Source organism: Thamnophis elegans, chromosome 3 (assembly GCF_009769535.1).
Source record: "Thamnophis elegans isolate rThaEle1 chromosome 3, rThaEle1.pri, whole genome shotgun sequence".
In the NCBI taxonomy this organism is placed as follows: domain Eukaryota; kingdom Metazoa; phylum Chordata; class Lepidosauria; order Squamata; family Colubridae; genus Thamnophis; species Thamnophis elegans.
The window spans coordinates 50,395,519-50,416,403 of NC_045543.1; the positions used below are offsets into that span (position 1 = coordinate 50,395,519).

Consider the following 20,885-nt stretch of genomic DNA (forward strand, 5'->3'; position numbering starts at 1 on the left):
GTCCCAAATGGAACCCCTCATATTTTCCCAGCTCTATGAACACAGATTGTTCAATAATGCTAAACTATAAAGCATTCAATTACAGCAAAGGATGAATTCAGAACTGCAGAGGAAAGAAAAAGACCGTTGGCTTACCTGAACGGTCGTTCTCGGGGCACTGCGAAGAGAGCCCAAATGCCGGGTTAACACAGCCTATCTGCCCTTGGACTGAGTGATGTTTTTCTTGACCACGCCTCCCTTTGCCTGCACATACTCAATTCGAAAACGAAGGAACCGTCCTGTAATCAATTACAGTCAATACAGCCACATCGTTCAAAATACAAACACCCGGGTGGGTTTGGGCTCTCTTCGCAGTGCCCCGAGAACGACCGTTCAGGTAAGCCAACGGTCTTTCTCCAGTGCACTGCTCAGAGAGCCCAAATGCTGGGACATGCCCAAGCTATTGAGTCCCAGGGTGGGGAAGCGCCGAAGCCTCTGGCATTTCAGCCACTCTTTGTAATACTCTTCTGCCAAGGAGGCTTCGGCTGAGGCAAAGGTGTCAATCTTATAGTTTCTAATAAAGGCCGTGGGGGAAGCCCAGGTGGCCGCTCTACAAATGTCTAGGATAGAGGCCTGGGTTGCCCAGGCTGCAGACGTTGCAGCGCTCCTGGTGGAGTGAGCGGTGATTCGTCTCGGAGCCGTCTTGCCCTGGTGCTCATATGCCAGTTTGATGCAAGCACGTAGCCAACGTCCCACAGTGTGAGAGGAGACCTTGCGGCCCAGGGACGCAGGGAGGAAGGAGACAAAGAAAACCTCTGACCGGCGGTAGTCCTTTGTTCTCTTTACATACGTGCACACGGCCCGTCTCACGTCCAGCTTGTGCCACTCACGCTCCTTAGGGTGAGAAGGATGGGGACAGAAGTTGGGCAAAATAAGTTCTTGAGTCCTGTGAAACAGGGAGTTAATTTTCGGAGCAAATAACGGATCAAGTCTCAATATTACTCTGTCCGGGTGAACTACGCACAAATCCTCCCTGACAGAGAGCGCAGCAAGCTCGGCTACCCTGCGAGCGGATGTAATGGCCACCAGGAAAGCGGTTTTGATGGTGAGGTAGTGCAGACTGGTCTTTTTCAAAGGCTCAAATGGGGCTTTGGTCAGGGCCTTAAGCACAAATGGAAGATCCCATGACGGATACCGGTGAACAGTTGGAGGGCTGATGTTCGCTGCTCCCTTGAGAAAGCTCTTGATCTGGGGGAGCTGACTCAGCGAGCGAGAGGAGCCCTTTGCCAGGATGGTAGACAACGCTGCAACCTGGCGTCTGAGGGTGCTGACTGCAAGGCCCTTATCCAGACCCTCTTGCAAAAAGTCTAGGGTCTGGGGGATCGAGGCTGAGGATGCCTCTATGTTCCTAGTCTTGCACCACCGTGAGAAAGGCGGCCCAGGTGGCATTGTAGATTCTAGTCGTAGAGGGCTTCCTGGACGCTTGGATTGATCGAATGACCTGGTCAGGGAATTTTTGCTTTCTCAGGAGCTCCCCTTCAAGTGCCAAACGGCTAGCTGCAGCCACTGGGGCTCCGGATGGGTGATGGCCCCCTGGCTGAGGGCAATCTTGTCCCGGGGGATTCTCCAAGGTCTTTGAACTGAGAGGCTGACCAGGTCTGCATACCAGGGCCTTCTGGGCCAGAAGGGAGCCACCAGAATGAGGTCTGCCTTTCGGTCAGGAGCTTGTTCACCACTTGAGGGATGAGCGGAAGTGGAGGGAAGGCATACAGAAGTCCCTGAGGCCACGCTGACCTCAGAGCATTGGTTCCCTCCACCTGGGGCGAGTGGTAGCGACTGAAGAAGCGTGGGAGCTGTGTGTTGTTGTGTGTGGCAAACAGGTCTACCTGTGGCTTGCCGAACCTCCTCACGATCTGCTGGAACAGGTCCGGGTGCAGGCGCCACTCCGAGTGGTCGATGCGTTGGCGGCTCAGCCAGTCTGCTTCCCGGTTGCTTACGCCGGAGATGTGATCTGCACTGAGAGAAGCCAGATGACGTTCCGCCCACCTGCCCAGCGCTTCTGCCTCGAGCATGAGGGCCTTTGATCGAGTGCCCCCTTGCCGGTTTATGTGCGCTTTTGTCGCCACATTGTCTGTCATCAACAGTACATGAGCCCCTCTTACTAGAGATGCGAACTTTCTCAGCGCTAGGCGAGCTGCCCTCAGTTCCAGCCAATTGATGCTGTGGGCGGCCTCCCTCTGAGTCCATCGGCCTTGGGCTAGGTGGCCCTGACAGTGAGCGCCCCACCCCAGGAGGCTGGCATCCGTGGTGACAACTAGTCTCTCCGGCTCCTTGAACAGGCAGCCCTTCCTGACTGCCTTGGACCTCCACCATGCCAGAGACCGGATCACCTTTCGTGGGAGCCGAACCCGCCTGAGTGAGTTGCTGTTCCTGGCCCTCTGCACTGGCAGCAGAAACCACTGCAGCTCCCTGGCGTGAAGGCGAGCCCAGGGAACCACCCCCAGGCACGAGATCATTATCCCTAGGAGCTGGGACAGCTGAATGATGGGTACCGACCTGGCAAGGCTGCAGTGCTTCACTCTGCGTCTCAGGTTCGACAGCCGGTCTGGCGAAAGAAATACCTGGCAGGAGGTGGAGTTGATGACCGCACCCAGGTGCTGTATACGGGTGGATGGTCGGAACTGGCTCTTCTCCATGTTGACAGAGAAGCCATGGTACTGCAGGGTCTGCACAGTTAGAGAAACATCGCGGTGTGCCTGCTTGGTGGTGAGAGAGTTAATGATTATGTCGTCTAAATAACATTCCAGACGAACCGGATGGTTGCGGAGATGAGCCGCTAGCACTGCCAGAATTTTGGTGAATGTTCTGGGCGCAGATGATAGCCCGAAGGGAAGAGCCCTGTACTGGAAAAGCTTCCCTTCCGCGTAGAACCTCAGGAACCGCCTGTGGGCCACATGGATGGGGACATGCAGGTAGGCCTCTTTGAGATCTATTGATGTCAATAGGTCCCCCTCCCTCACACAGCCCAGGATGGAGTGGAGTGACTGCATCTTGAACCTCTTGTAAGCCAGATGCTGATTTAGGCTCTTGAGGTCCAAGATGGCCCTCCACCCCCCTGAACTTTTGGGCACTAGGAAGAGGATCGAATAGAAGCCCCTCCCCTGCTGATCCCTGGGGACTGGCTCTATCGCCTCTATCTCTAGGAGATGGCAGATTTCTGCCCTCATGCGTTCCCTCTTTTCTGGGTTCCTGGGGGTAGGACAGCGGATAACCTTTCTTTGGGGAAAGGATAGGAAGTCCAGGAGAAGGCCCTTGCGAATGGTGTTGAGGACCCACTTGTCCGATGTTATCTCCTCCCACCTGTCGGCATACAGCCGTAGCCGACCCCCGATGGGGGGATCCCTGTGACCGTCACTTTCCCTTACGAAAGAGCCGGGATCCACCACTGTTGTTTCCTCCTCCTCGGAATGGTCTCCGAAAGGAAGACTGGGATTGGTTGGCACGAGCCCCGAAGGATCTGTCTTGGTGCCTATCCCCCCCTGCCTGAAAGGGCCTCTGATAGGGGGAAGGGTGAGAAGATTGCCCTGTTTCCTGGCTCCTGTAGGGTCTCTTACGAAAGGACCCCGCCCGTTTCCGGTCACCCCTTTTAAAGGTTGCCGGAAGGATCTTGCGTTTGTCCTTGGTTTCGGTGACAAACTTGTCCAGGGCCTCTCCAAACAGAAAGCCCCCCTTAAATGGGGCCGATGCCAGCTTCCATTTAGCCTTCATTTCGGCCTGCCAGTGCCTGAGCCATAGGAGGCGGCGGGAGGTGATATTGGAAGCTAGAGCTCTGGAAGAGAATTTTGCTGCTGTCAAGGTGGCATCCGCCGAATACTCGACAGCGGTAATAATCTTGGTTAGCTCATGGCGCCACCTAGATTTCCTGGGCGGGGGTCTGGACCTGAGTTGGCGCAGCCAGAATAGGGTGGCCCTAATAAAAAAGGAGGCAGAGGTGGATGCCTTGATGGCCCAGGCAGACGCCATGTGTGTTTTCTGACATGCCTTTTCTGACCTCTTATCTTCTGCCTTAAGTCCCTCTAGGAGCTCAGCTGGCAGGTTGGAATTGGAAGTCAGAGACACGACTGGGGCATCTACTTCTGGGAATTTGAGGATTTCCTCCATTTTATCTTCTACTGCATATAGAGTTCTATCCCCCCCACTGGGGTTTGTCTCTTTGAACAACCCATGCTTAAGATCCTTGGAAGTGGAAGCCTGAGAGGCCTCAGGTCTGGAAGTGGGGCCTAACTCTGTGGCCGTCATGGCTTTGTGCAAGATAGACTTGAATAATGACGGTTGAAATAGGCCAGAGAATTTTGGCTTGTCGGGTGGGGTTTTCGTCTTCGGAAAGGGCGAAAATCTCCCCTTCTTCCTGCTCAGAACTTGATAACCCAGAGTGAGAGGGGCTTGAAGATGGGGAGGAGGATACAGGCTCCCTAGAGGTGGAGGCCCGAGGTTTGCGTTTCTCCTTTGGGGCCTTGCCCTTGTGAGAGCCCTTGCGCTTAATGCCTTCAGCTATCCCTTGGGAGATGGCTAAGGCAATTACCTCCCTCATTTCATCCGAGAGAGCAGGACGTTTTCCCCTTTTTTTCTTTTGCTTACTGGGCCTGCGCTGGCTAGGCCTGCCTGAGCTGGATCCACCCTTCCCAAAGGGGGAATTCTGGACAGAATCTCGTTCCTCTCCGATGGAGGAGCTAGGGGAGTCGGGGTACCCCCAAGATGCTTCAGGAGATGGATCCCTGGATGCATAGTTATCCCCAGACAAGAATTCACTGTCCCCGGGGGATTGGGCCTCACGATCAGGGGAAGCTGACTCCCTGCTGCGACGGTCTGGGCTAGGTTCTGGCTGAAGGGGCCTTGAAACCTCCCTGGGATCCACTGTGGCTCTTGGAGAAGACCTTTCAAGTGAGCCTTTGTGCCCTTTGCCTTTATTTACAGAGGGATCCAGCTTGCAGCGCTTGCTGGAGGGCCCCACCTGATCCCCTAAGGCCTCCCTGCATTCCTCAGCCATTTCAGGTCCCCACGAGGCCTGGAAGATAGCTGGAGTTGGGATGGGCACGCGCTGGCCTTTGCAGTCCAAAAGCGCTGGCAGAATCTCCAGGAGGGAAGGGCCGCCTTGGGGTCGGATTTCCTTCCTCCCACCGCCCTCGTTTCCCCGAGACTTAGCTTATTTCCCGGAGGGAGAGACTAGCTGGCTTCCCAGACTAGCCCCCAGCCTCCCCGCGGCGTTCTGCAGTCGTTGAGGGCTCGCTGAGGCTCCGTTGGCTGGCTGGGCTCTTCTTGCTGCCTTGTTCCTAGCACGCTCTGAGCTCTGCCGCTCTGCCCAGTGAGTCGGAGCGATCCAAAATGGCGGGGGGTGCGCACGCAGCCGCTTCCCGCTCTTTCCAGCCCTGAAGGTGTGCGAAGGCTCCAGCCGTCGCTGCTGTTGCCGGGCAAAATGGAGCAGGCGAGGGAATCCTAGCAATCCGGCTCACCTGCTTTAGAGCCTTCTCAGAGCCTTGCTGGACTTTTCCTCCCCCTGGGACGCCCCTGTTCCAACAGGGAACTTGGTTTATCCCACTAATTGCTCCCTTGCTAGCCAGCCCCCGCTGTGCAAGCCTTTCCAACCCCCTGCAGTGCTTGCAATTAGCAACAGCAGGGAAACCCGGCAGCCCTTCTCTTAAAGCGACGGAAGCCTCACTGGAGGTAAATAGACAGACCTGATGTAGAAGCGTGATTTCCTCTATCTGAGAATTTAAACGTGGTCCAAATTGGGAAACTTTTTCCAGCCTTTCTGCTCTTAGACTGGAGCTCTCCCAAAACAGCCCTAACTCGGGCGGACTGAGTTTTCGAATTGGGCATGTGCAGGCAAAGGGAGGCGTGGTCAAGAAAAACATCACTCAGTCCAAGGGCAGATAGGCTGTGTTAACCCGGCATTTGGGCTCTCTGAGCAGTGCACTGGAGAATTTGACTGTGCACACCTCAGCTAGTTAGCTGACCGTATTTCCCTTCAGATGATTCACAGGTCTGCAAAAAAAAATTTTTTGAGAGCTGTTTTGGTTATTCCACGTAATCTTTATGTTTTTTGGTGTGCTTAATCTGAAAATGACCTCCATTTTGTCATAGGACATCACGTTTCCTGACAATTTAGGTAACTATGTTAAATAAGGCAATACCTCAAAATAAATGGAAATAGACTTATAAAATTAAAGTTTTACAATATTTTCATGAAAATCCTTTTTTGAACTGAAATGAGCTCACCTACACACAGTAAACTCAATTCTTCTTCCTTGTGAGGCTCCTCTTGGTGCATTTACGCTTGTGAGTAGCATCTGGAATGTCTCTCTGAAGCATCCAACAGTAGTCTGCCATTATTGTAATGCTCCATTTTCCCTGGTATCTCCTTTCCATCTCTTTAACATCTTGGTGGAATCGTTCACCTTGTTCCTCACTCACAGCTCCCAAATTTTCAGGAAAGTAGTCAAGGTGGGGACTGGTGGAAATGCACTTTCAAACTCATCAGGCAACCTAAAGCATGAAATGCTTTCAGCATTCTTCTGTCGATCTTTTTGTAGTGAAGATCTTTGTTATTGCCTAAAAAATTCTGTACGATTTCTTTAAAAGCAATCCACCCTTCTCTTTGAGGATCCGTCATGGTATTGACAAACTCTTGAGCAACTATAAGCCTTCTAATGTCTGGTTCGACAAACACACCTTCCTTCAATTTTGCCTCCAACAGGCATGGAAACTTGGTGACCAAGTATTTGAAGCATTCTCCATCTCTTGGAAGTGATTTTACGAATTGCTTCATCAATCCCAATTTTATGTGAAGGTGGTAGAAGAACTTTATGGCAAGGTACCAAAGTTTCTTGGAGGACATTTTTTTCACCGACTGTTAGCACCCTCAGCTGCCAACTCCTCTTGATCCAATGATTTTGTCGGCCCCATAGACACAGAAAACAAGGGTATTTGATATACCCAGCTTGTTGCCTGAGCAGCATGCACAAGACCTTTAAGTCCCCACACACTTGCCAACCATGGTCTTCATATTTAAGTTTACAAAGAACCAATTCCAAGTTCTCGTAGGTTTCCTTCAAGTGTATGGAATGAGCTATAGGTATGGAAGCGTAAAAAACATTGTGGAGTAAAACTGCTTTGAGACTTCTTTTTGAAGAATCTATCAAAAGACGCCATTGCTCTGAATCATATTGCATTTTAAATTGACCCATCAGACCTTCAACATCGATGCAATAAACCAACTTGTCTTCCTGGGTGAAGTAAGGAACGAACTCCTTTTCACGATGTCTGAACCATGAAGATGACACTCCTGGCAGCAAGGCTGCTTTTCAGCCTTGATCCGAGTAATTCAGTGACATCTTTGGGAAGATTCAAGTCTCTTACCAAATCATTCATCTCCTCCTGAGAAAACAATTTTGGTCTTGTATCATCTTCAAAGTCAGAACTTGATTTGTAATCTGGTTCAGGTATGAACCAGGTATCATCGGAGCTAGGTATCTCTTCCAAGGAAGGAGGGGGCTTGGGTACTGGTATATCTGTGCCATGGGGGATGGGACAAATTGCTGAGTGAAGATTGGGGTATGAAATTCCATTTGGAATTAAACCCTTTCACATCGCATGAACAAAAGTAACAGTCATCACTATGGTTCTTTTGCTCTCACAATACCATAGGAATCCCATAACAGAAAGATTTTTTCTTACCCTTGAACCAGTTTTGGAGGTCCTCAACACACTGTTTGCACACTTTCTGAGGTGCCCAAACTTTATCTTGATCTCCAATTTTTAGTCCAAAGTATGCAAAGTATACTTTTTTCACAAAGTCTGTAATATTCTGCTGTTGCTTAAACACTGTATATTCACCACAGATGAAACAGAAACTGTCTGGCGAATTAATACACTTTTGTGGAGCCATAACATAATGTTGAAGAATGTCAAGCTAACATGAATTGCGATGAAAAAGTGTGAACAGCCTAGAACCAAGAACCTGATGATGATTCGTGCACAAGTGTGGCATGCAGGAGAGAGCAGCTCTGTGTCTGTACATGAGACATCACAGTGCTGACCACGCCCCCTGCACTGACCAGAGATGCTGCTATCTGCCCTGTGTCTCCCACCCACTGGATTCTTCAAGAAAGATTAACCCCTTCTACCATTAGAAGCACAGACTTAAAACTTGCTTAGCTTATGTATATATTGCTGACCATCAGATTTAGAGTGCTATATTTTTTTTTACACAACTCGGACAAACCTTTTAAGGTTTTTTTGGCATTTCATATCTTAAATGCACTTATGTGAATTAATTAATAGTAATTTGGACTTTAAATTTGGTTAAAACCCCATAATATATATAAATACCAAAAATTTAAAAAATGATAACTTTGAAGACAATTTTGCATGTTGTGGCAAATCATAATGTCTAGGAGTTTTTTCAATATTTTATTTGTTTTCAGCACACCAAAATACATGGAAATTGGATGAAAATAATCAAACAGCTTTTTAGTCACAGACCTGTGTTATGTAAAGAAGTGCAATTTTAACACGGGGCGACACTCATTACAGTATTATCTCTGGATCACATCTTGCATTGCAAGATCTGAATAACATTAAGAATTGATCTCTTGTTACTCTTTTACTGGTGTGCCTTTTTTGTTTTTCTTTTTAGAAAAAGAGTCTGGGAAAAGAGTCTACTTTTATTGTTTGTAAAGCATTAGGGGAGCTTTTGATGGACAATGTTCACTTAAATGTTTTAAATTAATAAATGCATTTGCAATTTATCTCTAAATGTGTACAGAGAAGCAGCATGAGGTCTTCTGACTGTTTTCGGGCAGAAATATTTGCCGCTCAAAAAACAACCCATTGCATTCCACAATTTCTTTCTGGTTGTTAAATGACTCCTTTACAATGCACAGTAAAAATATTGTATCATGGGAGCTATTAAGAGAAGCCGAAAACAAATTTGGAATGTATAAAGAGCACATAAAAGATCAAATGCAGAACCTGGAAGTTTGCAAGAGAGGAAATTACCAAATGGATACCACATGGTCACAAACAAGTACCACTCCTTTTTTTACAATACTTGTGTCACAATGTCACACATTGGGCTTGTGGGCAGAACCTGTATAATGATATTATAATGCACATTTTATCATTTGGATGAAATTTTGTCTTGATTCAGATGCCTCTGATTAATGAATTAAAGTCTTAGTTTTAATATGGATAGAATCTATTGCTTTACCCTCTTTATTTCAATCAAACATTGTCTCATAGCTTTTTGTCACTTTATTTCTCATAGAATAAAAACATGTCAGTAATTTAATTATTATGTTCATAATAAAAGTAGCATGACTTTTACAGTGCTATTCTATAAACTAATGCACTCTGTACGGGGAACAACAATTGTTGCAAAATTTTTCATTTGGTTCTTAGTACATCCTCCTGTGAGTGCCAAGAGATAAAATTAAGCCAACACTGCTCATTGCTGAAAACAAACAGATCCCTCCTGGATATTAGCAGCTCCATTAAACAGAAGACCTTTCTCTATTGCTCAATTGAAATGCTATCTATCTGTTCTTGAGTCAGCTGTAAACTACCCCAGCATGTCCTCATTGGTGGTCCTGGCACCTTTGCTTCAATTCCCAAATACTGTCAGCCACCTGACTTCCTTTCCACATAAGTGAGAAAGCCTCACAGATGTTATAGCACTTAAGACTGTCCTTGGACAATGCTAAAATAAGGAGGGAAAACTAAGGCAAGTTAGACCTGCCTCATTCCTGAGTTGGGAACAACATGAAAGCAGTGATATACAGACACAGCAGACAATAGATGTTATCAGGTCACGTATGCACTGCGGTTAGGTGCAAGTAGAGAATTGCTAAGAGATGGCTATCTATGATACTAATAAGATTTCACTGCCATGACAGACTCCTCACAGTAAAAAAAACTTGGCAACATGACAAAGATTTTTCCAACTGGACAAATTTTGGAGAGTGGCCTAATGCTTGTTTCATTACATCATAAACCTTTTGTGTTATTATACATCTACACATTTAATTGTGGAAAGGCTTTACTGTTAAATTTCATGGATTCAAACATTTATAAACAAAAATCATCCAAACAAGAAAACAGGAAGGTGGGGCGAGGTGAAATGTCTCATCTGGCATATTTATTCATTTAATTGTTTATTTATTTATTTAATATTGCCACCTATTCACCAATGGCATAGTTTAGTCAAGAGTACCAGACACCCATAGTTATAACAGCTGTGCAGATTCCAATGTATCAAGCTGTATTTGCTCTTAATTTCTCTTCTGTGCAATATGAAAGCAGAAAGAAATTCTCTTGCATTGGGCTGTATCCCCAAACCTTGGAATATGGGAAGAAAAGCATTACAATCATGTATATCTAAAATGTTATATAATTTGACAATGTGTCTAAAGTTAGGATAAACATCAGCTGCCACAAACATCCAGAACTAGGAAGAATACACAAATATTGCAGAGGTACTCCTGCCTCTGCTCTTAAGAGCTCTTCAGGGGTATTCAAGGCAGGTGGTGATCAGATACATTTGTTGGTCAGACAGTCTCTTAAGAGAAGTGAGTTATTTTCATTTCTGGGATTTGATGGAAAGACTCCCAGGACTCTTAAAGACTATTATCAGTGTTTTGCTTCCCATATTCCGAGACTCAGCAACATGTAATTCACTGTGTTTCCAGATTAGGGATTCAAGAACTTTGCTAAGATCAGTCCAGTGAGCAAGGACATAAGAGGCATTTCATATCTCATCTAACTCATCTTGAAGTTTTCCATTTATGGTGCCCTTCAAAATATCAGCTTCTTTATATAAGAAAATGAATTGGATACATGAAATATGTAAAAACATAGCAATTTTGTAGAGCTGGATACTTACAGAGTAAGTATTCTTACATATTTGTAGTTTATAAAGCAGGGAATATTTGTGATTTTTAAAATGGCAAATAACTCACGGGTTCCACACTAAAGCATGATGTTCTTTCAGGCTCTGTAATCATCAGTCAGACTGTGCAATAATCAGTGGAATGCAAACTACAATATGATTTTGGTAAAGGTGAAATGAAAGTGTGCTGCATAGAAGCACTTCTCACATTACTGAATTAATTTATAAAGTTTCCAGAAGAGGGGCAGGATGGATGAAAGTCCTTGTTGATTGCATGATATATTTGTCATTGACCTGATTATCTTCTTTGTAGTCATGATTATTTTTAATATTACATTTTTTTTGTTTTGCTTTGTTTTGTTTTATGCTGTAAGCTGCCCAGAGTCAATTGGAGCTGTGCAGGAACCTATGTCAAATCAATCAATAATGTAAAAAAAAATACACACTACATTCAAAGAAAACGATTGGCATATGCATTTAGGACATGTGTTATTCTTGACAACAACACAGAAGCTTTTAAATGAAAGCTATATACTTTTCTTTAGGAAAGATTTTGAAGAGTCCTTAGAATACACATAAAAAATAGTAAATGTGGTTATAACACATTAAAAGACATAAATGTGCAGTTAAATGATAATTTAAGCCGAAAGCAAAAATTTCCAGTCAAATAAATCTGGGTCTTTCCAGAGTATTTGACCTTATACATGTTTTGCTGATGGCTAAATCTGATATATTGTTTGTCTTTTCCAAATATGTTGTAGCTTGGTGAGAAAATTTATAATCTTTCAACTTGACAAGGAAAAAAATGTGCCAGTGTTAGCAGTTTCCTCTGGAATGAGTAGCCTCAGGGCATTGTTGAGTTCCTTAATAGTCCAAGCAAACTCACAATATGCTCAGTTCTAGAACTTTTTGAATTGGCTTCTGAGTTTAATGGGCATACAGTTTGCTTTAACTGGTTTTTATTGTTTGCAAACTATCCAAATTGTGGTGATTAATGAGGGGTATAAATATAAAGCCAGTCTGGTATAGTGAGTAAGGCATCCGGCTAGAAGCCAGGAGACTGTGAGTTGTAGTCCTGCCTTGGGCACAAAGCCAGGTGACTTTGAACCAGTCACTTTCTCTCAGCCCTAAGAAAGAGGCAATTACAAATCACTTCCAAAAAAACTTACCAAGAAAAGAGCAGAGATTTGTCAGGGAACTCTCTGAGATTCGGAGTCAATTGAATGGAAGAAAAATAAATAAATACTTTAATTAATTGATTAATTAATAGCATAGCCTTTTCAAAAAATAACCCCACATCAGCATGTATAGGGTTATTGTGTTAGTCCCCAACCTGGTGCTGTCAAGAATCATTAAACTGTAGCTTCCTGAATTCTAAGCATGGTTAATTAACTAAATCTAAACACGCTAATATTGAAAGTCTGTTTTCCTGACACAGAAATTGCATGAAGCTTGATGCCCTAAGAATCTCTCTAAAGAATATAGATTATAGGTAGTTGCCAACTTACAATATTCAATCAGCAACTGTTTGAGGTTATGGCAGCACTGAATAAACAGACTTATTGATCTGTGGCCACATGGCAGGGGTGGGATGCCCAGCTGGGCTGATCACCCTGAAATCATGTTTTCCCCAAAATAACCCCTAGTGCTTATTTTGGAGCCCCCAAAACTATAAGACTGGGTCTTATTTTAAGGGAAATATGGTATCTATCTCCTGCCTTTATTATTCTTTTAAATAACTCAAAGCAGAGAATGTACTTAATGCTCTATTTTTCTCCTATTTTCCCCACAGCATCCCCTATGAGGTGAATTGGGCTGGGAGAGCATGATTGCCCCAAGGTCACCCAGCTGGCTTTCACGACTAAAATGGGACTAGAACTCACAGTCTCCCGCTTTCTAACCTGGTGCCTTAGCACTTGTCCTTTTAATAGCTACTGCCCTGAACTTTGCTACCACAACTGACTTTCACTGTGTGTCTTGCTCCCACTGCTGATGAGGTGGGCCTGGCATGGCTCCTGGGCCAGGCTAGATCTGGGCTTTGTGATATAAAATAAAACAGAACACAGAACACAATAAAACAAAATGCCATCCTGGAATCATGGCATGCTAAAAAGTCCCTTTGCACCACACTCGTGAACCAAGCTGGGGTTGCCTTTGCATTACAAAATAAAGCGAAAAGCAGCTATGGCACCAGAAAGCCCTTTCACGCTGTGAAAAGAAAGTGAAAACCAACCCTGGAGCTTTTTCGGTGGGGTTTTTCTTTTTTGAGTCATCATGCTAGGACTGTTTTTCACCTTTTTTTTGCTGGCAGTGGAAGCAAGAAGACAGTGAAGGTCAGCTGGGGCGGCGGAGTGCAGGACAGCAGAGGTCAGCATAATGGAATGCATGAGTAGCTTGAGGAAGGAGAAGGAGAGATGCTTCCTAGCAAGCAATCAGACAAGAAAAGCAGAATCCCACAATTGCTTAATGGTTGAAAGTTATAAATGGCAGGCAGGAAGTTTGTTCCTTCAGACTTGCAAGACTGGTGTTCAGCTCTCCCAGGTAAACAAGTCAGGGAACAAGACTAGATGAACAAATTCTACTTTATTATAAGGTTACTTACATTAAGAGAACTTTGCAATGTGAAGGTACAAACTTTCCACGGCTCTGATCCACTGGGGGGTTGGGTGTCTTTCTTCTCAGTTTCTTTCTGTGTCTGTTATATGATTTGGGGGCTTCTGTCCCTCTTGTCTGATTGCTTCCAAGGTGTCATCTCTCCTTCTGTTTCCTCAAAGTTACACATCCATTCCATTACAATATTAGAGTGCAGAACAGCAAGGGCAGATGTGACTAGGACTGGGCAGGGGCAAGTTTGGCTTCCTGGGTGTGGCAAGCAGTCCCAGACCTGCATGGTTGTGGGCTGCTTGCCACCCTACAAGACAGGATGTAGGGTGGCCCAAAGGGCAGAGACAGGGGAAGGAATAGGCCAATAACATATGAAGAACGGTTGCAGGAACTGGGTATGTCTAATTTAATGAAAAGAAGGACATGGGGTGACATGACAACAGGGTTCCAATATCTCAGGGGCTGCCACAAACAAGAGGGAATGAAGCTATTCCCCAAGGCACCTGAGGGCAGGACAAGAAGCAATGGGTGGAAACTAATCAAGGAGAAAAGCAACTTAGAACTAATGAGAAATTTCCTGACAGTTAGAACAATTAATCAGTGGAACAACTTGCCTCCAGAAGTTGTGAAGCTCTAACACTGGAACTTATTAATAAGATGTTGGCTAACCATTTGTCTGCAGTGGTGTAGGGTTTCCTGCCTAATCAGGAGGGTGGACTAAAGACCTCCAAGGTACTGTATTTTTCGGAGTATAAGATGCACCAAGATTTTGAAGAGGCAAATTTTTTTTAAAAAGATTTTGCACTCTGCAGGCCTCCCAAACCCTCTCATTTTTTGTGAAAAACAGGGCATGCAGAGTTTGAGCAGTCTGCAAAGTGCTCTAGGTGAGTGGGGGGGGGGGCAAAATGAGCAAAAAGTGGGCCCGTTTTTTGCCAAAAAATGACATGCATAGCCTTTAGGAGACTTGTAGAGGGCTCCTGGGGGCTGGGGGGCAAAAACAAGCAAATAACAGCCCATTTTTGCTTGTTTTTGCCCTCCCCAGCCCCCAGGAACACTTTACAGGCCTCCCAAGCCCTCTGCACGTCCATTTTTGTGAAGGGGTGGGGTTTTGGGAGGCCAGAAATGTTGTATTCAGTGTATAAGGTGCACCCAGATTTTCACCCTCTTTGGGGGAGAAAGATGCGCCTTATACTCTGAAAAATACGGTACCTTCCAACTCTGTTATTCTATTCTAAAAGAGAATATTTGTAGCTCAGGGTTGAAATGAAGGGTTCTTGGTGCTCTCTGGGCTTGGTTGTTTTCTTGAAGAACTTTCATTACCCAAACTAGATAACATCAGCAGTGCTAGCAAAGAGTGGGGTTGCTCTCAGTTTCTATTCTGTCTAGTGGCTTGTCCTGTCAGTGTTGGTGGGGATAGTCTTAGAGGTTCTTTGATTGGTCTGTTTCTTGTTGGTTCGTTTGGCAGTTAATTGATTGGGGTATTGTTTACTCAATTATTCATCTGATATTAATGGATCAAAGGGTGCCCTGAAGGGCAAACATGGAGGAAGATATAGGCAGTTGGGAGAAGTTAGAACCAACCCCTTACCTTCCTGAAGTTTGGGGCTGGGTGGGATCAAGTCTGGAATGTTTTGGATTGTGGTACGTAGGTACTCGAATATGTGATTCTCACTAAATGACAACAATGGGGCGTACTGGTACTGAGTCACTAAGTGATGCAGTGTCATGACATCTCATTTTACAACCTCATTGCTTGGCAATGGGAATTCCAGTCCCAACTGTGATTGCAAGCCGATGATTATCTATATAGATAAGGCATCACAAAAGAGATGTGATACATTTGCCAGAATTTCCTATTCATACCATTACTGCTAGCTTGTAATTCTGTGACTCAGTTCAACTAGCAGGAAGCAGGTTGAGATGCAGCTGTTGGAAATGTCACTGATTTTATATTTAAGGATATATGTGCTTTAAATTAATTTGCCATATTACGGCCTGGAGCAGGTTTTATAAAATTCACTCTCAACAAATGAAAGAGCGAATCACAGTCCCAGTTGCTACGCTGACAGATTGCTGCTGACACAGTAGAGAATATGTCACATTAATTAATCTTTTATCTATGTTCCATCCCAAATAGAAGCACAGCATTAAAAGAAAAAAAACAGAGGAAAAGGCATTGTGTAATAATAACTTGCCATTCATTCATTTATCATGGAAGGACATTGTTTCCCCACCCCATCTTTTCATCAGACCTTGTTCACCTGACCTTTTTAGCTGCACCATTTCACTCAATAGTCCTTCAAAGTCTCTTATGATAGGGTTTCAGCCATCTCCCAAACAGTTCAAATCCAACTTGCAGAATTTGTGAACCTTCAATCCTCCACAGTTATCTATGGTAACCCTCCTGATCTTTCTAAGCCTTCTATTGTTATGGCTTTGTTGGGACTACAGAAGCAGAGGAATGGTTAAGTATGTGGGATAACACAACAAATGGGATCCGTTCAGCTTGGCAGGTCACAAGTTGCACAACTCTGACCTAATTTACTGCAGTGCTATAAAGACACTTTTAAAGTATTGTCATTTATTATTTCTGCTGGACCAAAATACTAATCTTCAAACCTCCAATGTCAGTATTAACTCTACATGTGTTGTATTGGCACTGGACTGTGAAGATATGCTTCAATTGTATTCCCTGCATTGTTTTTTAGAAGCTTCCATCTTTGAAGAAATGGCAGACAAGGCATTTATGACTATTTCTATATATTTCTTTCTTAATCTCTTTGCTTTTTGCTTCCCACAGTTTCATTGGTTAAATAGAGTTCCATTTGCCACTGAAAACAGTGTAGATAGGATCTGCAGTGAACTGTTTTCCAGCAGACAGCTCGGATGCAGTAAAGTTATATGACAAAAGTCACAGAATCACTATATTCCCTTCCCTTCACGAAGCTTAAAAAAGCAAAAGTGGGGGACTATGCAAGTAATTTATTTGACGTAGTGACGGATTAGGATTGTGCCAAAATAGCCACTCTAATGGAGATTTTCACTTTCAGTTAACCTTTAAACACCTGGCCAAATTAATATTACATAATAATATGTATTTTACTATTTATTTAAATTATTTATTGTTTATATTGTACATTAAATGTTGCATAATAAGTACTGCATACAGACTTTACTCTGAAATAAATAATACACTACCTCCTTTGCAACTCTTAATCTACTTTGTTATTTTGCATTCCTGAGTTTAGAAAAACATCAAAACAGTGATAGTGTTAAAATCTGAGCTCAGTTTAGTGGGCACCTCAATTGCTTATGGGCACCAATCCCAAATTTTGTAGGTGCTGGCCTTGAAGCCAGCAAAGAGGTTGCGTCTATATAAGTTCCAAAAAAGCAAGAGACCAGAGACAGGCCAAGAGGCATTACTAACTGGATAGAAAACACAATTTTACGCCATTCAAAATGGGAAATCTATAATACACCTTAACAAGACCATTGACCTTTACTTCTATTGTAATGTACGCTTATGCTAGCCAATACACATTACTACTTCATTTCTATTAGAATAGGTTATAGAAATGATATGCTGTTCAATCATATACATATAGTCCCAGGATATAAGCTTTCATAACCCTGTTTAGATATTGCACTGTCCACATTCAATTGATTGAACCACTATAACGGAAATAACCTATTAAAGTCAGGTACATTCCTCAAACAAATGACTACAGCTGTTGTTGCTGACAGCATTGATCATGAAAAGGAAACCAAGTATGCAGCACTATGTTTGATCCACAGAACTGAAAAACATGATGGCCTCTATCTTTCCCACTTGTGATCCTATTGATAAATTACTTTTCTAAAGTTACTCAGAATGAAAAGTAGAAAGGCTACGGGATACACAATGTCCCTTTCCCCCATTCTCACATTCAAGAATGGTATAGATATCTAGAATTACAGAATTAATCTCAAAAGCAGATTAATTATCTTAATATACTTTGATTACGCTAACATGTTTCAAATAAACCAGATTATTTGTTTATGTATTTATTTCTCAAAAGTTACATATTATTAAGAGTTCTATTACAAACACTCTTGGCAATTTACAAAGCAAACAATAAGATTTACTAAACCCCAAATATGTACATTTCAAATTAAAACATCACATGTAGCCAGCAAAAATGGAAAGCAGGAGCTGGATGTTGGTCATGAAAACCTTATCTGAAAAGCCAAGTTTGAACTGTGTGGTCTTTTTTTTTTAAAGAAAGAAGGGGGTTGGGGCTTGTTGTTGTTAAAGATAACCCTCCAGTTTTCAGAGGCAAGAAATTTATTCCAGGGAATGAATGAGATGATAGAGAAATATGGTTTTGCACCTTAGTCTCCTTTTACCACTAGACCTAAAATAACCTATATTATTCACCCCTGAGGAGAACAGAAGCAAACCAGCCAGATTCCCTATGGAAGTAATTTCCTCTTTGCCTAAGCAGAGCTCTAAATGCAGAACCTTGGACAGTACCTATCCTAATAGGGACCAATGCAGTATCCACATTATACAGTAGGTATTATAATACTGGACTGATTCTCACCAATCAGCATGTGAGCTCCTGCATTCTGAACTAGTTGCAATTTCAAAATTATCTTCAAGGGCAACACATTGCAGCAATCCAATAAAAAAGTAATGAGAACATTCGTAGCTATAGCAAGGGTCTCCAACTTTAATAAGGGCCTCAACTGGTATAATAGTTTTAGTGGGTAAAGCCTCCTCAGAAAGTCCAGATGGACTCATGAATACCAACAGCTAGCCTAGTTTTAGGCACATCACATGCCCAAGGACTCTAGTGGAAATCAGCTAAGCTTCTTGGGGTACAACTTTAAGTCTAGTCATTTCACTCATTCTATGAAAAAAGAACTTATTTTCTATTTTATCTAGCATTTTAGCCTGTTAATGGGAGGTCCACCAGCAAGATAACAGAAGTTCTCCATCCTAACACAATTCTAGGCCCATCAAGTAATCCAACACAGAAGATGATATCTGCACACATATTTGGCCTTTTAGAAGGTACTACAATAGTAAATGAATTGGTGACTATACATACATACATACATACACGCACGCGCACACACACACACACACACACACACACACACAGATACATACACTCTAAAACTGGACCTCAAACTATACACTTACTTGAGCTTGCCCAATTAAAGACACTTCTAAGTGTACATCTATAGCATTGCAATGTTAAGTTCATCTGAGTCCTAGAAGGTTTTTTAATTATATGTTTAGCTTTATTGGTATTATATATAACTTAATGGGTTTTTTTAAAGCAAGAAGCAAGACTGGAAGGAAATCTTATGAACTGTCAAGCATTTTTCTGTTTTTATCATTCTGAGAGTATTTATGGGAAATCCTCTGCTTGATAGTAATATTATAATAAGATCATGTATATCCAAGTATTTATAATTAAAATACTTGCCAATCAGATTTAGGGACAAGAACAGGAATATTAAAATTCTATTTACCCTGGTTCTCTGAAAATAAGACTTCCCTGGATAATAAGCCCAATCAGGCTTTTGAGCGCATGTGCTAAAATAAGCCCTCTCAAAAAAATAAATCCTCCCTGAAAATATTGCAACACAGAAGCAGCCATGAGGTGACCACGCTCGCCACCTCCTGCACCTCAAAAATAATAAGACCTCCCCCAAAATAAGGCCAAGTGCTTATTTCAGGGGTCAAAAATAAATAAGACGTGTCTTATTTTGGGGGAACCACGGTAGTATGACAAATAATCATTTATACTGTTAATTGTTTTGTAGTATTTCTTCCTACACCTTGCAAAGTAGATTAATATTTGCTTATTTTACAGTTAAATAACAGAGAAAAATAAGAAAGGGTAACTTATGTCTGGTCCTTAAATACATCAGTTACTCATTCAGATTTTTCTTTTGATACAAGTCAAATCAAGTTGATTTGCTTCGATCCATAGGATTTTACTCTTTGTACTGACATTGTTACATATTTTTATTTAGGATAGGAAGCTCCTGGAAATGTTATATTGTGCTCGACTATTATATTTGTTGCGGTCTTTCTCCATTTTTAAAAACATTTGTATGGATTTCTGTTCTCTTGGTTTTTGTCAACTGAACTGCATCATCCTTGAACAATTTAATATCATACTACAGCTATAAAGTACTAGATTTCATATACTGGTTCATTATATCTACTATATTCACATCACCCTGGTACATCTTCTAAAATTAAGCCCAAACCTACTCAGATCATTGACAGGAGACAAACGTATAAAAGTAAACAACACTATGCCAACTAGAGTGAGACAAGCTTCTTTCTACTCTCTAACAGAACTCTCGTTGTCTTTTCAATTAATTCCTGACATAGCAAAATAAAAGATAATAGGACAAATACTGAAACAGGTAATTCTCTTCCTCTCCGGTGTATGTACTTTAAATCTAATGAACCAATCTCTGATGGTTCTTAAATCAATCCTATATTTATCTTGTCATATCTGAGGATAAATGTGTCATACTCGGTTAGGAATTTCACACTTCATTTTTTTTCCCGCCAGCTGCAGGCTTCTTGGTTTTTTTTTATAGCTGACAAGTATGTTCGCAAAAGAAGTTATGAAACCAGAAGAAAAAGTGGCACTTTTTAACAGTACTGTAATGAAATCGCCTCTACCTCTCCCAAGCTTTTTTCTAATTTGTACACACAGAGAGAGAGATACACACACATCTCCTGCACCAAAAAAAAAAAAGAATCAAAACAATATATAAGGTAGCTTATCTGTAGTACAAGTTCCCATTTTTAATAGATCCCCCGTCCAGTTTCAGTGGGAATAAATCAAGTTCTTTCAAAGACAAAGCTCCAGGCACCTTTTGCCAAGGAAATCTGGTGTGTGTGTGTGTGTGTGTGTGTGTTTTTTTCTCTCTCTCTCATAGCCTCAGCCATCAAAACAACCCAGGACTTACCTTGCAAAAAAGAGAGAAACAAAGATGCCCAGAGATACAAGCCACAGTAGAGCAATCCCAGGCATCTCTCCGTAAGCATCGTCAAACCCGGTCACCAGACCACACGGGAAGGAAGGGACTCTCTTCCCGCTTGCAACAGACAAAGGAGGGAAAAAGGTCGATGGAAAAAGTCCGGGTAAGAAGCCACTTTGCCACCGGGATGCGAGGGGGGACGGGGACGGGACGGACAACAACAACACCTTGGTCCCAATTACACGTCCTCGCACTCCGTTTGCTTGCCGGCGAGAGCCAGCCAACACGGCTGACTTCCCTGAGGTCGAAGGCGGCGAGGAGTTGTTAAGGGGGCTTGTTGCGTTTCGCGCCTTCCTCT

General features: G+C 43.2%; 1 protein-coding gene across 1 annotated transcript in view; it reads right to left on the bottom strand.

The window, feature by feature from the left end:
• LOC116505296 (neuronal acetylcholine receptor subunit alpha-7-like) overlaps positions 1-20,594 on the bottom strand; it is a 108,406-nt gene extending 87,812 nt beyond the window's left edge. Inside the window, exon 1 of the mRNA XM_032212459.1 lies at positions 20,516-20,594. Within this exon, the coding sequence (XP_032068350.1) occupies positions 20,516-20,594 (79 nt within the window). The remainder of the gene's footprint in view (positions 1-20,515) is intronic.
• Positions 20,595-20,885: the final 291 nt, after the last annotated feature.